Source organism: Pelophylax lessonae (genome assembly GCF_965119305.1).
Source record: "Pelophylax lessonae genome assembly, chromosome: 2".
NCBI lineage: Eukaryota > Metazoa > Chordata > Amphibia > Anura > Ranidae > Pelophylax > Pelophylax lessonae.
The window spans coordinates 625043364-625058006 of record NC_138769.1 but is presented as its reverse complement, the minus strand read 5'-3'; the positions used below and the strand labels follow the sequence as shown (position 1 = coordinate 625058006).

Genomic DNA, 14643 nt, shown 5'->3' with positions numbered 1-14643 from the left:
CCCCCTTGCACCTCAAACCAGCCAGTTATAGACAAAACAGTCTTCCCACCAGCCATCTCCAGCAATATCCAATGCTGGCTCGGCCCCTTTTCTGATTACACATAGTTGACGCTTTTATGTTGGCCCTGAATGAATAAAATATTTATTGGAGGCTGTGTATGCGCAGAATGACTGGCTCCACTAAATGAATGACTCCTTTATTGGGGCCGGCATGTAAACGTGAAAAATTAGTAATCAGTAGACACTTTTACCACAGTGATTGCACCGCAGATATCTGTAGTGACTGCAGCAAATGATGCCGCCTGCCTCCTAGAAACAAAGGACGTTTAGCAGCTGGAGGCTCCTTTCACCTAGCATGCTTCGTTGCTAGGAGGCAGGTGGCTCCAATAGAGTGCATTTGCACTGAACGCTATAGGCATACAAACATTAACACAAATGTTTGCATGCGTACAGCATAAACAATGCCAGAATACTTGTCCCTAAACACGGACTTGGGCTTTCAGGATTACGGCTCTGAATGCTGCTGTATAAGGCCCTTTTTTTTTTTTTTTTTTGGGCCCTGGCCATAGGCTCCATGCCCACAGGACGTTTATATGTATATGTAAAATATGTACAAAAGCACTGTACATTCCATTAATATGCGACCTATCTGCGCCTGGTCCTTAGCGCAGAGGGGCCGCATGTTTGCGTGAATTGCTGCCAATATACTTGTGCCGAGAGCGCTCGCGCTGCACACTTTTTTTCGGACCACTCAGCCAATCACAGCGGTCACGTGAGCTTAAGCCGCGCCCTGCCTCCCGTTGTCACCATAAACCTATTAAAGGGCCGGGAGGCACCAGCTCTAAGAGGTTAAAAAGTGTAAGCCACTTGCTATATCTACAATTTATTTGTTATTATTTGCTCTTGTATTGAGCAGTCCCTTGCCATATTAATTTACCTTCTATATTTAATGTATAGTTACGGGCATTTCTGCTCCCGTTTCTCCAGGTAGGGTGAAGTGGCTTGCAACAAGTCACTAAGGCTAGAAAGAAAATGCACTGGCGAGGTCTTGGCCACCCATACTGGTGAGCTCTTGGCCACCCATACTGGCGAGCTCTTGGCCACCCATCCTGGCGAGGTCTTGGCCACCCATACGGACATGGTAATGTAGGTGTTGCTATTGTCCTATATCAGCACGGGTGCCAGAGGAGTTTGTAGGAAAATTTAAAGAAAGGAGCACAACAAAAAATAATGTTCAGGATCTTCAAGACCTACAACCTGGTGACCCAATGACAGATTTTCTGAAGCAAGCTGACATGCATCGGGGGCAAGCTTATACCACAGTGAAGGGTGAGGGGCAGTAGGGACCTGGCTATGTCTGATGAGGCGGTGTTCATCTTGTGTCTAAGGCCAGTTTAGCATTAATCTAACACCAGGAGGAAGAGTAATACAAACAGATGGCAGAGACCACACTCCTGGCTAACCTCACCCCTATCCCTGCCCAGCATGAAGGGTCTATCAATTAGGGAAAAGTAGCGTGCAATGTATGTCTACAAGATATGGGTGAACTTTTGCCAAGTTATATACATTTACTTAATTGTATATATACCTTAAATATTAACTAGGAGGTAATCTATGGGAGGGGGTGATTACATTGTTCTTTTATTTACTGTAACTAAATGGCAAAGTCTATGTTGATATTGTGCCTATATTATGGCGTTTTTTACTTTCATTTCTGTTTTTTTTTTTTTGTTTTTTTTCCCCTATACTCCCCAGAAGTGTCATTATATAACTACATTAAAGGGCAACTCCAATTTCATGCGAAAAAAATAGCATATAAAAAAATAATAATAATCTAGCATATACAATTGCTACACAAGCTGTGTTGTAATTTATTATTCTTACATTTATTTTTTTTTTTTTTATTTTTCAATCTACGGCCGCTGTCATTTTCTGTAAAATGGAATGCAGTATGGCAGCCTGATAGCGTTGCGCCTTCAATTAGGTAATTTCCTGCTTTTGTGATTGGCTTCCTGATTTTCACAGAAAATAACACTTCAGATTTTAGGCATCCCCTGTCATAAAAATGTTTTGGTGGGATACAAGCTAAGGGTTAATTACTTTCAGTGCCGGGTCACACTTGTGCGATGCAGGAAGGCTGCGAATTCGCAGCCTGTTCCCGCATCGCAAACGCACATCTGGCAGTTCACACTGCCATATGCGATACGCAGGGGGTGTCAATTAAATGTTAACGACACCCCCCGTTTGATCGCATATCGCAGTGCGATCTGACGGTTCGTACAGGATCGGATCGCACAAGTGTGAACCACTGTGCGATCCGATCCTGATGCGGCTGAAAAAAAGGGTAATGTGTGACTTTTGTGCGGATGCAGTGCGAATTTAGCCATACAAAGTGTATGGCTGAATTCGCACTGCACATCCGATCGCATGTAATGAAGGAGCAGTGCGCTCCGATATTACATGCGATCGCCGCACACGCTATAGTGTGAACCGGCACTTCAAGGAATAAAGACACTAACTTTTTTTCATTAGAACACAGAGCACTCTCATCAGCTGATTGTTATGAACTAGACTATTTCTTCACAGCTACTTTCTTGTTCTACCCTTCTCACTGCCTCCTCTTTGCCTTTTTAAGGATCCTTTCACACGAGCTTTCAAATCAAGTCCGCCAGTTAGTTTGTCAGGCGGACCTGATCGGACACTCCATGCACCTTCCATCCAGAAACGATGGAAACCAGTGGCGGCTGGTGCTCCATGGACCGGGGAGGGGGGGGGGGCAGACGAACCGCACCAAACACCCCCCCCCCACCACCAGACCACAACAGGCCGCACACCCCGGACCACAGCATGACAGTACAGGACCCCCGACTCACTCACCCATCTGCAGCAGCAGGCGGCAGTTTCTTCCCTGTCTTCTGCGTCTCCTCCCTCCTCCTCCATGCCCAATGGCATGGCTTCTCCTTTCGGCCAATCGGAAAACAGGTCTCAGGACCCGCTTCCTGACTGGTCAGGAGGAGGATCCATGTGACAATAGCGAATTTTCATTCGCTATTGTCACACAACTGAGTGGGCCCAGGACGCAGTGCTCTGCGCCCCAAGCCCACCTTTTTTTTTTTTTTTTTAAGTCTATTAGAGCCTCTGCCTCTAATCACATGGCTAAAAAAAAAAAAAAAGCCCCATTGAAGTACATGCATCCGGCGCCCCACATGTAGATTAGGGGGCCGGAAGCATGGATAGGGGGGCGGTGCCTCTGCGCCCCCAATGCACCAGCCGCCACTGATGGAAACCCTATTCCCCATCCGTCTGGAGGATCAGATGAAAATGGACAGGTGGTCCGTTTTCATCCGATCTCCCATAGAGAAGAGCGGGGATCTGACAGGTCTGTCTCTGTAAAGTAAGCGGTGACGGCGCTGTCATCTGCCTGCTCAGCGGGGATCGGCGCAGTCTGCCGGGCAGAAAGCCCGTGTGAAAGGACCCTAAGAAATTTTAGATGCTGGGAGACAGAAGGGCATTCCGGTCATATGACTGATGTGATTGGCTGTAACAGCGGTCACATGATCTGAAAGCTCCTGATCGTGAGTAGTATACATTGGGAGCTTTCTGGTCCTTGCCCGCAGGGCACACGCTCTCAGCGCGGTTTTGTGTTTACATAGAGCCGCATATATGCAGCCTCTCAGCATTAAAGCCCACCCACTGAGAGCCCGCATATATGTGAGGGCCAGCGGAAAGAGGTTAAAATCCCTGCAATGTACATTAATTACCCAGAGGGGATTGTTTTTTTTCCCCAACAAAAGTGGAGATACTTTTGAAAGTGTATGTAAACCATAAACAATTTCTCGTATTTTCTCCATTTTTTTATACCATTAAAAGTTTTTTGTTATACCCACACACTGTTATTCGCCCTGCCCAGTTCACCTCTGTGGATTTAAAGAATACCTTCCCCATGGTATGAAAGCAAGAGGTGTACAGGGAATTTTGTCGTGCAAATCAGGATCGATCAGCCTTAGGGTGACAAAGTAGCTCCTTCAGGGCTAGTTCACACCGCACGCGTTCCAGTGCTTTTTTTTTGAACATAGAAAGTAGGTTACATGGTTTTCAATGACATAGTTCACACCAGTGCTTGCAGCTTCAGTACGTTCTGGTTCCAGAAAAAAAGTAGAACATGTTGCATTTTTCCTGCACAGAACTGTACTGGGGTGCGGTAAAGAGCACCGGAACGCATCTACTTGCATCAAAAACGTAACAGGCCCCAAGTACAGTGAAAAATAAAAAGAAAAAAAGCATCTGAAACGTATTTGGAAACGCTTAAAAAAAAAACGCATGCAGAAACGCTTTGCCCTCAGTTACAGTTGAATGAGGGAAAATTTTTCCAAAATGATTTATAGTCCCATTTGAGCGCAATTTTGCGCTTGGTTACATCATAAGGCCTCATGCACACTGCTGCTGTTAAACGCACGTTTTTGTGAGTTTAGGCATTTTTTTTTTCTGCCCTTGAACTCCCATATTGTTATCCTATCTGTCCATGTGTGCAGTTTTTAGCAGTTTAATAGCGGGGAAGTTTAGAGGATGTTTTCTGAATGCTCTAAAATTACATTCAGGAGAGGGAATTTGACCACAGAAAATGCTCAACGTTGTTAAATGCCTGTAAACGCTCATAAACACTAGGCAAGTTTAGAACTTCAACGTTTAGCACTACAAAAATTCTGGCCAATGAAGTAAATAATCGCTCAAACTCCAAACACTGCTAAACTCACCTCTATTGAGTCTATTTCATCTGCTTTTAGAGACTCTACCTTGGGACTGAAATAATAATTTATATATTTTTTATACATTCTGGCACTGCTCTTATACTTTTTCATTGTTTGATGGGTGTGTAATCTACCTGTTCATATACACTCACCGGCCACTTCATTAGGTACACCTTGCTAGTACCAGGTTGGACCCCTTTTGTCTAAAGAACTGCTTTAAAGAGCTTAGGGGCTCTTTCACACAGGCGGCCCGCTCCGATCCGCCTGTCAGTTTTTTGGCGGATCTGAATTGTCCCCCCATGCATGTCTATGGGGCATCGGATGTCAGCGGAGACATGCGATCCGTCAAATCTGGACAGATGGAAACCCTGTTTTCCATCCATCCAGCGGATCGGATGAGAACGGACCGACGGTTCCATTCCGATTCCCCCATAGAGATGTATGGGGAACTGACAGCTGTGTCTCCGCACACAGCGCAGAGAACAGCTGTCATCCTCCTGCTCAGCAGGGGATCGGCAGATCAATCCCCCGCTGAGATAAACGGAGTCCGTGAACAAACTGAAGTTAGAAGCTGATTGGCTATCATGCACAGCTGCATCAGATTTTGCACCCTCCAGTTTTAGTAAATCTCCCCAGTATGCCTCTTCTGCATTAAAATCCCGTCCATTTTTTTTTCCTCTCTCTAAAGTTCCACTTTACTATTTGCAGTAGAAAATTAATAAGCCAGGTGTATCCCTCCAATGAAAGTTTGAAAGCAAAAAGAAGAATTCAATCCAATTCTACTTCTCATTTTCAAACTTGTTTCAGTCTCTTTTTGACAATGCCAACTGAAAATCAAAGGTATAGAAGGTTTTGGGGATCTGAGAATTCACTTCAGTTTGTGTGCAGAGCTATCAAATGTTGTGCATGCGAAGGGATGGCATTGCAAATTACTTTTGAACATCAGGATTTAATTTGCATTGCATTTATTGGGTAAATCTGGAGCAAAAATCAGATTTATGTCCAATAGCATTAGTGCTGCATGAGCAGACTGGACTGACTGTGACCTTGGGGAAAGTAGAATATTCCCAGCCAACTGTCATGGAGCCCTGTATAGACAGAACATCTATAGTGCACTAATCCAGCAATGAGTCAATTTGATGGCTTGTATTATCCATATTCCATCTTTTGTCTGGCAATCTTCATCCATCCATCCATCCATAGACACATTTACTGCAGCAAAGACAGACTTTCAGGAACTATACTTGTGACTTCAGAAAACTCCCTCACTGGTGCCACCATCTTTGCCAGGTCTCATTTTAGGTATGGGATCTTCAGTCATATTGACTGGCTGTGCTGGTCTATTGTTACTTATGTGCATCTCAGGAGTTCATTCATCCTGAACATTGTCAAGAAAATTACAAACATGCAGGTAAGAGGTAAGAATTTTTTATTGCAGGGGATATCTAGTATATATATCTCTTCTGCAATAAAAAGCCTGCCTGCTCACACATTTTTATTTTATGTAAGTAAAGTGACACCTTAAGGCACCCAATTGGGGTAGGCTTGTTCTACAAGTGTGTGCTGTGAAACCAGCCATGGGCCAGGGTTACACGGTATCATAATTTTTTCTTTTTATGACTTTGCATGCAGTCTATATTCTGCACTGAGATTCCACTTTTGTAGAAATCGAGGTCTGTTGAACTTTGGACTTGCTCCATTATTGGTAAAAATGGCCATTTGGATTGACTTGATTGGTGCCTGCCAATGCATTAGTATTGCAGAATGCAGGAATTATTTTCTCAATCTATGCATTGGTGGTAACAGGTCCTATAGAAAGCCAAATGCTCAATGATATTGTATGTCAACCCCAATGGTGCAATTATACAGAGGTTAATGCAGAGGTCAGGTCAGTGGACCATTAAATAAACAAAACCTCAGATCCATGAATGTGTGGTATGCCCTGCGGTAACCTTCACTGATCGTATAAATCAGTGGTCTGCAAACTGTGGCCCTATTGCTTGCCTTTATCTGGCCCTTGCGGCACTATTCCACCAACTGACACCAATGATGGGGCACCATTCCCCTTACTGACACCATTATTAGGACACTATTGTTCTCATTAAATTCAACAATGGGGCACTATTTCTCCCATTTAGACCAATGATGGGGCATGAATGCTGGGGCATTTTCTTTTCCCACTGGCCAAAGAACAGCCCTCCTAAAGCCTGAAGGACAGCAAACTGGCCCTTTGCTTACAAAGTTTGGAGAGCCCTGGTATAGATCAATGAAGGTCTACAGACGGCTGAGGATGGTTGTCAAAGTCTGTGCAGGACAACACCATGCAGATCTTAGATTTTAAATACAGTGTAAGAGCACCCTAAGACCTCCGAGTGAGACAGCTCTCTACTTATACATAAAGTGATATTAAACTCAAAAATGTAATCTATTGCACCTTCGGAATCCTTAGATGTGTTGGCTGCATTAGTTGTCTTTTTTTTCTTCTCTCTGTTTTCACCTGATGATCTGGCCAGTAACACTGTTGTGTTTATTGGTTTGAGGGGTTGTGTCATGCTGGTAACTTTGCAGTTGTTCTTGCCATTCTCAATCTCTGGTGATGTAATCTAGTGAATTATAATGAACTACAGAGTTCCTGTGTGGCTTGTCTAGGCAGTACAAATCTCTGGTGTGTCATTACCATCTGTAGCTGCATTGGATAAGTGAATCACTCAGGTGAAATTGTGAAAGTTAATTCCGTCTCTACACCACTGTGGGGGAAGAGAACACTGATTGTGTCACAAAAAAAAAAAATGCATTCTGTATAGATTTTACATTTTTCTATACAGTCCTGTAAATTAAAGTGGTTCTAAAGACTCAAGTTTTTTTGTTTTTTTTTACCTTAATGCATTTTCTTCCCTTAAAGTGGTTGTAACGAGTGAAGGTATTTTACCTTCAGTGTGCAGCTCAAATTACTTATCTGAGCCCCATCCCGATCCGGCAATGTGCACTAAAGCATCGGCTCGCCCGGGTCTCTCCCTTCTCATTGGCTGAGACACTACAACAATTGGCTCCTACTGCTTTTTAGTCACCGCAAGTGAGAAGGGAGCAGGGGGCACAGCCAAGCCACTCCCGTTATGTCTTATGGACACACACAGGTGGCGCTGGAGTGAGCATGCACAAATGCCCCCAGAGCAGTTTGTTGTGGGGGCACTCAGACGGGGGACAGACCAGGAACACAGGCAGGGGGACCTGAGAAGAGGAGGATCAGGGTTCAAAATGCAGTGTTGTGTGCATGACACCCAGCACCAAACCATGACACTCCCACCACCATGCTTGACTGTAAGCAAGACACACTTGTCTTTGTACTCCTCACCTGGTTGCCGCCACACACGCCTGACACCATCTGAACCAAATACGTTTATCTTGGTCTCATCAGACCACAGGACATGGTTCCAGTAATCCATGTCTTTACTCTGCTTGTCTTCAGCAAACTGTTTGCAGGCTTTCTTGTGCATCATCTTTAGAAGAGGCTTCCTTCTGGGAGGACAGCCATGCAGACCAATTCGATGCAGTGTGCGCCGTATGGTCTGAGCACTGACAGACTGACCCCCCCACCCCTTCAACCTCTGCAGCAATGCTGGCAGCACTCATACATCTATTTACCAAAGACAACCTCTGGATATGATGCTGGGCAGATGCACTCAACTTCTTTGGTCGACCATGGTGAGGCCTGTTCTGAGTTGAACCTGTCCTGGTAAATCGCTGTATGGTCTTGGCCACCATGCTGCAGCTCAGTTTCAGGGTCTTGGCAATCTTCTTATAGCCTAGACCATCTTTATGTAGTGCAACAATTCTTTTTTTCAGATCCTCAGAGTTCTTTGCCATGAGGTGCCATGTTGAACTTTCAGTGACCAGTATGGGAGAGTGAGAGCAAATTTAACACACCTGCTCCCCATTCACACCGGAGACCTTGTAACACTAATGAGTCACATGACATCGGGGAGGGAAAAGGGCTAATTGGGCCCAATGTGGACATTTTAATTTAGGGGTGTACTCACTTTTGTTGCCAGCGGTTTAGACATTATTGGCTGTGTGTTGAGTTATTTTGAGGGGACAGCTAATTTACACTGTTATACAAGATGTACACTCACTACTTTACATTGTAGCAAAGCAAAGTGTAATTTCTTCAGTGTTGTCACATGAAAAGATATAAAAAAAATAATAAAATATTTACAAATAGTGAGGGGTGTACTGTGAGATTATGTGTGTGTGTGTGTGTGTGTGTGTGTGTGTGTATATAATATATATGTGTGTGTGTGTATGTATATATATATATATATATATATATATATATATATATATATATATATATATATATATATATATATATATATATATGTATATATGTGTGTGTGTATATGTGTATATATATATATATATATATATATATATTCAAAATCGCTAGCCGGGTAAAAAGTTTACTTTTTGATATTCTCATTTTCCTTATAGCCAGTCTCTCCCTTGAGTTGACATTTGGTGAGTTAACAGCTGACGTTGGTGTGCAGCTTTGTGAAAGGTACAAGGTTCACCTGCAAACACAACCAGCAGGCAGTATATTGCAAATCCGTGGAAAATCTGTGTTTGTTGTGTAAACGCATGTCTGGCTATTAGACGGCATTTAATGCTCACTGGTTGGGATGCCGACAGTCAGCTGTCTGTTGTTTCAGTGTGTGTGTGGGACCCCCTTACCCGTTACAGAGAAAGAGGTAGGAAAACCATTTTGCTTTTGTAAAATGTTGTCAAATGTTATATATTAGCATTTTTGTGTTGTATTCTTTTTCTTTTATTCCTACCATTGTTTGTTTTTAGGACATAGATCAATGCAAGGTTAATAAAGAGTTTGTTTGCCACTGAGCTTCTATTCTTCTAGTATTGCCATTGCTATTAACGTAGACAAAGATTTAAGTGATGAGTGCATACATTTTGAAGACGTATGACATTGAGGTTGATTTACAAATGGCAAATACACTTTGCACTCTTCAAGTGCAGTTGCTCCAGAGCTTCGTAAATGAGGTAAAGCTTCGCTTTACAAAGAATACTGAATCAGGTGCAAGTGAGAAAAAAAAGTGCATTTTCTCTTTTGGTAATTGACGGACACAGCTCCTGATCTTCATAACCATTGGGTTATACTGCCCTCTACAGGAGTAGGACACTAGGCAGAAAAATAATTTGGCTATGCATATAGGCAGTCCCAGGGGGTATACTCCCTCTCTCTGCTATAGGTACTCAGTTTTGTTACAAGCAGTGTCAGAAGAATTACAACTCCACAGGGGGGTGGGTGCTGTGTCCATTAATGAACATCAGAGAAATGGATTTTATGGTAAGTCAAAAATCCCATTTTCTCTTTCATTCATTGATGGAAACCGCTCCTGATCTTCATAACCATTGGGGCAACTCAAAGCTTAGGTAAAACATGAGTGGTGGGAACAGCAAAAAAAATCCAAAGATTAAGAACTAGGAGTAAGGACCTAGTTCCTTGCTGGTCTTGGCAAATTTTTCCCTTTTTAGATATCATTTTTTTCTTTATTGTTTTTTCCTGTGAAATCTACAATCAACTGCCAGACTGGGCGATGGGCTGAATAATCTGGATCCAGTGATCACCCCAGTCTGGCCAGCGAGCGCGCGCAGACCTCAGCTCCTCGGGTCTTCACAAAAGTATTAGCCCCAGTGCTAGCATTGTTACGCCAACGGGGGATCACAGTACTGGGCTACTTTGATGACCTTCTTCTGCGAGCGGAGGCCCCTACTGCACTGGAGGAAAACCTGGAAATAACTATACAAATTCTGAGGAGTCAGTTCGGCTGTATTCTGGATTTTCAGAAGTCTGCTCTGATTCCCTCCACAAAGCTGGACTATCTAGGCCTAACTCTGGACTCGGCCTTAGCCAGAGTGCTTCTTCCTCTGGACAAACTCCAGAAATTGCAATCAGCAATTTGCCTCCTGATGTCGAGCAGATTGTCATCCCTTTGGACGTGCATGCGGTTGCTGGGCCTGATGGTGTCTACCTTCGAGGTGGTTTCATTTGCACAATTTCATTCGAGGTCCCTGCAAATAAAGATTCTGGCCAAATGGGACAAGACTCCCCAGTCTCTCTGCTCAGGGTATCTGGACACTGGAAGAGTGCAGACTACCGATCAATGTCCTGGAACTCTGAGTGTGTCTAGACCATTGGACGGATCGTCTTCAGGGATGTCCAGTGCGCATTCCATCAAACAATACCATGGCTGTGGCTTATGTCAATAACCCAGGGGCCACAAGAAGTGTCCTGGCGGCTTTGGAGGTAGCCAGCATTCTAAGGTGGGCAGCCCTCACCGCCATACACATTCCTGGGGTAGGAAACTGGAGCACGGATTACCTCAGTCGGCAGGCGTTGGACCAAGAGGAGTGGTTCCTTCATCCGGCAGGGTTTCATCAGTTGTCTCCAGTGGGGCATCCCCAAGGTCTCTCTGTTGGTGTCTCGGCTCAACAGAAAGGTGCAGAGGTTTGTGGCTCACGGGATCCTCTGACGGACGCCACAGACGCGCTGGTGGCCCGTGGGGTCAGTATTGTCTGATTTCCGCCTTCCCTCCTCTCAAGCTTCTGCCAAGACCTCTACGCAGGATTGAGTCAGAAGGCTTTCTGGTCATCTTAGTGGCTCCGGACTGGCCTCGCTGGGCTTGGTACACCGATCTGGTGCAGCTGGTCGCCGACGTTCCTTTTGACGCTTCCTCTCAGGGAGGATCTGCTGTCCCAAGAACCAATCTTCCACCCTGCTTTACAGTCGCTGGCTTTGACGACTTAACTGTTGAACGCCAGGTGCTGATGGATAGAGGTTGATCAGAGTCAGTGATTCCAGCGCTATTAAAAGCTAGGAAATCTACTTCTAGGAAGAGGAAGATCTATCATTGTACGTGGAAGATGTACATTGCGTGGTGTGAGTCTCTTGAGGTTCATCCTCGCTCCTTCTCGGTGGCTCAGATCTTGACCTGCCTTCAGCAGGGGGGGGGGTGAACAAAAATTGGCCTTGAGTACCATCAAGGGCCAGGTGTCGGCTTTAGCGGTCTTCTTCCTATGACTCTTGGCCACACACTCCCTGGTGTGTACCTTTTTTCAGGGTGTCCGACATTTGGTTCCTCCAGTGCGGTCTTCGTTGCCACCTTGGGGCCTCAATTTGGTGCTTTCGGTCCTCCAGAAGCCTTCCTTTGAGAACCTTCAAGAGATTCCCTTGCTTACGCTATCTCAGAAGGTGGCTTTTTTGGTGGCTATCACCTCTGTGTTCTGGGTGTCGGAATTGGCAGTGTTATCCTGTCGTTTACCTTACTTGCTAATTCACAGAGATAAGATGGTTCTTCGCCCCCTGTCCATCGTTCCTTCCAAAGGTTGTCTCTGATTTTCATTTGACTGAAGACATTGTGTTCCCTTCCATGTGTCCCAGGCCGAAACATCAGAGGGAAATTGCCTTGCATGTGGTCTGGGCGATAGGGTGTACCTAGCAGCTACGGAGTCTTTTAGGAAATCAGACTCTATTTGTTCTCACGGATGGGCCTCGGAAAGGGTTGTCTGCTTCCTCTTTGACCATTTCCAGATGGATCAGACAGACGGTGGTTCAGGCCTATTCCATCAATTGTCAGGTTCCTCCTTTCCCTGTCAAGACGCACTCTACTCGGGCACTTGGTGCCTCCTGAGCCTTCCGTCCTCGGGCGTCAGTGACACAGTTTTGCAAGGCGGCCACCTGGTCGTGGGTGCACACGTTCATAAAGTTCTATAAGTGGATGTGTTGGCATCTGCGGATGCTTCTTTTGGTTCAAGGTTTTGCAGGCTGCTCTTTAGAGGACTCAATCCTCTTTGATGGTGTATTTTATTTTCAGGTGGGCTCCAGTTGTTTTGGTTGAGCCCCTGTTGCCTAGTTGGCTATTGTTTAGTCTTGGGAATTTTTTTTGCAGTTCCCACCACTCATGTTTTAACTATGCTTTGGGGAAGTCCCAATGGTTATGAAGATCAGGAGCTGTATCCATCAATGAACGAAAAAGAAAATGGGATTTTTGACTTACCGTAAGATCCATTTCTCATGTTTCATCATGTTCCTTGATGGACACCGCACCCACCCCACTGTGGAGTTGTAATTCTTCTGACACTGCTTGTAACAAGACTGAGTACCTATAGCAGAGAGAGGGTGTATACCCCCTGGGACTGCCCATAGGCGTAGCCAGATTCTTTTTCTGCCTATTGTCCTACTCCTGTAGGGGGCAGTATAACCCAATGGTTATGAAGAATCAAGAGCTGTATCCGTCAGTGAACATAAGAGAAATGGATTTTACGGTAAGTCAAAAATCCCATTTTTGCTTGCACATGATTGGATAATAGGGGTCAGCAGAGCTCCCCCTCATTTACTAATCACTGGAGCAACTGCACTTGCAAAAGTTTGCAGTCTATTTGCTTTTAGTAAATCCACCCCAATGTTTTCAGGTGGTCACCGTTGAGACTGAGTGGCGTGCATAATTTTTGTGTTACCACACTATCTGACTTTGCAAAGGGGGAAATCCCAGTACAGAGAATCTAGTTTAGCTATGGGATTTTGGTAAATGTAGGAGTTCCTAGTGTGAACCCTCACGGCAATTTTTTTTATTTTCTTCTGTACTGTAGTGCACCTTCAATTTATGAGGTGTCACCTAATGAAGGTACTGGATGCGCCCAACACTGACTGACAACATTGACTACCAAATAGAGCAGGGATATGCAAACTCTGGCCCTCCCAGATGTTGCAGAACTAAAAGTCCCATCAGGCATAGCAAGACTCTGACAGCCACAAGCATGACACCCAGAGGCAAAGGCATGATGGGACTTGTAGTTTTGCAACAGCTGGAGGGCCACAGTTTGCATATCCATGAATTAGAGTATCATGGTCCGTTAAAAACATTTGACTATAAAGCTGTATATCTTATCTTCCATTCTTTGGTTATAGTAGCATTACATAGGAAAATCTTTTAATTAAGCAATTTTAAATCGAAGCTTCTTTTCTCCCACCATGTACATCCACTTTTTAGTGCACATTTATAGATCATTGTATTTCTGTCTGAGGTAGTGATCAGAAGCATCCGGATACCTAGGTTTACCTTTTTGACACAGAAAAATAAAAGTATTGGATAACGTTTTCCAACCTGTTGGATTGCTAGTGACTCTGATGCAGTAGTTTTTCTTTCAATGCCTAGTAGATTATCAGTCAGTAAATCTAAAAATGTTTATTTTGTGTGTAAAATTCCACAAATTGCCCTATTAGCAGTCTTAAATAAAAAATAAAAAGTCCAGGCTAACACTTTTGACCATATTCTCCTTGACAAAAGGCACATATTATCCCTGTCAATGAAGGGGTTTTATGTTTGTAAAAAAAAGTTACTTTTTTAGTAGGTAGTATTGAAAGCTAGGTAAGCCATCGCGTAGTCCTGGAGTGATAATACACAATCGGGGGTTTGGGTTTTTTTTATTAAAAAAAAAAAAATGTGCAGGGGTTTGATGTTCATGTATACTCATACTTGTTAAAGTGTTTATTGGTTGACCTGGCTGCACTTTTATGGAAGTAGGTGTACCAGTTTTCATAATGGAACAATACATGTGAAAAAGTTGGGAATTATATGATTTTAGCGAAATCTACTTTGTACTAAGTCTGACAGTGACTCCACCTTTAGCCCTACTAGAAATTTTAACAGAAGTGCTTATACTAGGATGCTTTTCCTAAATATTTGAGAGGACCCATATCTGAGAATAATTTAAATGTTTTTTAATAAAATTAACATGCACCAGGTCACTTCACCTGAATTATTCGCCCTTTAAAAAGGTTACTACCAAAGATACCTGGACAAAATCTCCATCACAAGATGAG

At 44.0% G+C, this 14643-nt stretch overlaps 1 protein-coding gene across 3 annotated transcripts in view; it reads left to right on the top strand.

Moving 5' to 3' along the window:
• Window positions 1-14643, top strand: part of SPATA13 (spermatogenesis associated 13) — a 131092-nt gene that overhangs the window by 48673 nt on the left and 67776 nt on the right. The window contains exon 3 of one of the 3 annotated variants that reach the window (XM_082245531.1): window positions 14599-14643. This exon is cut by the window's right edge and continues 321 nt beyond it. The exons of the other annotated variants lie outside the window; for them this stretch is intronic. Within the exon in view, the coding sequence (XP_082101657.1) occupies window positions 14599-14643 (45 nt within the window). The remainder of the gene's footprint in view (window positions 1-14598) is intronic. 3 annotated transcript variants of the gene reach the window in all.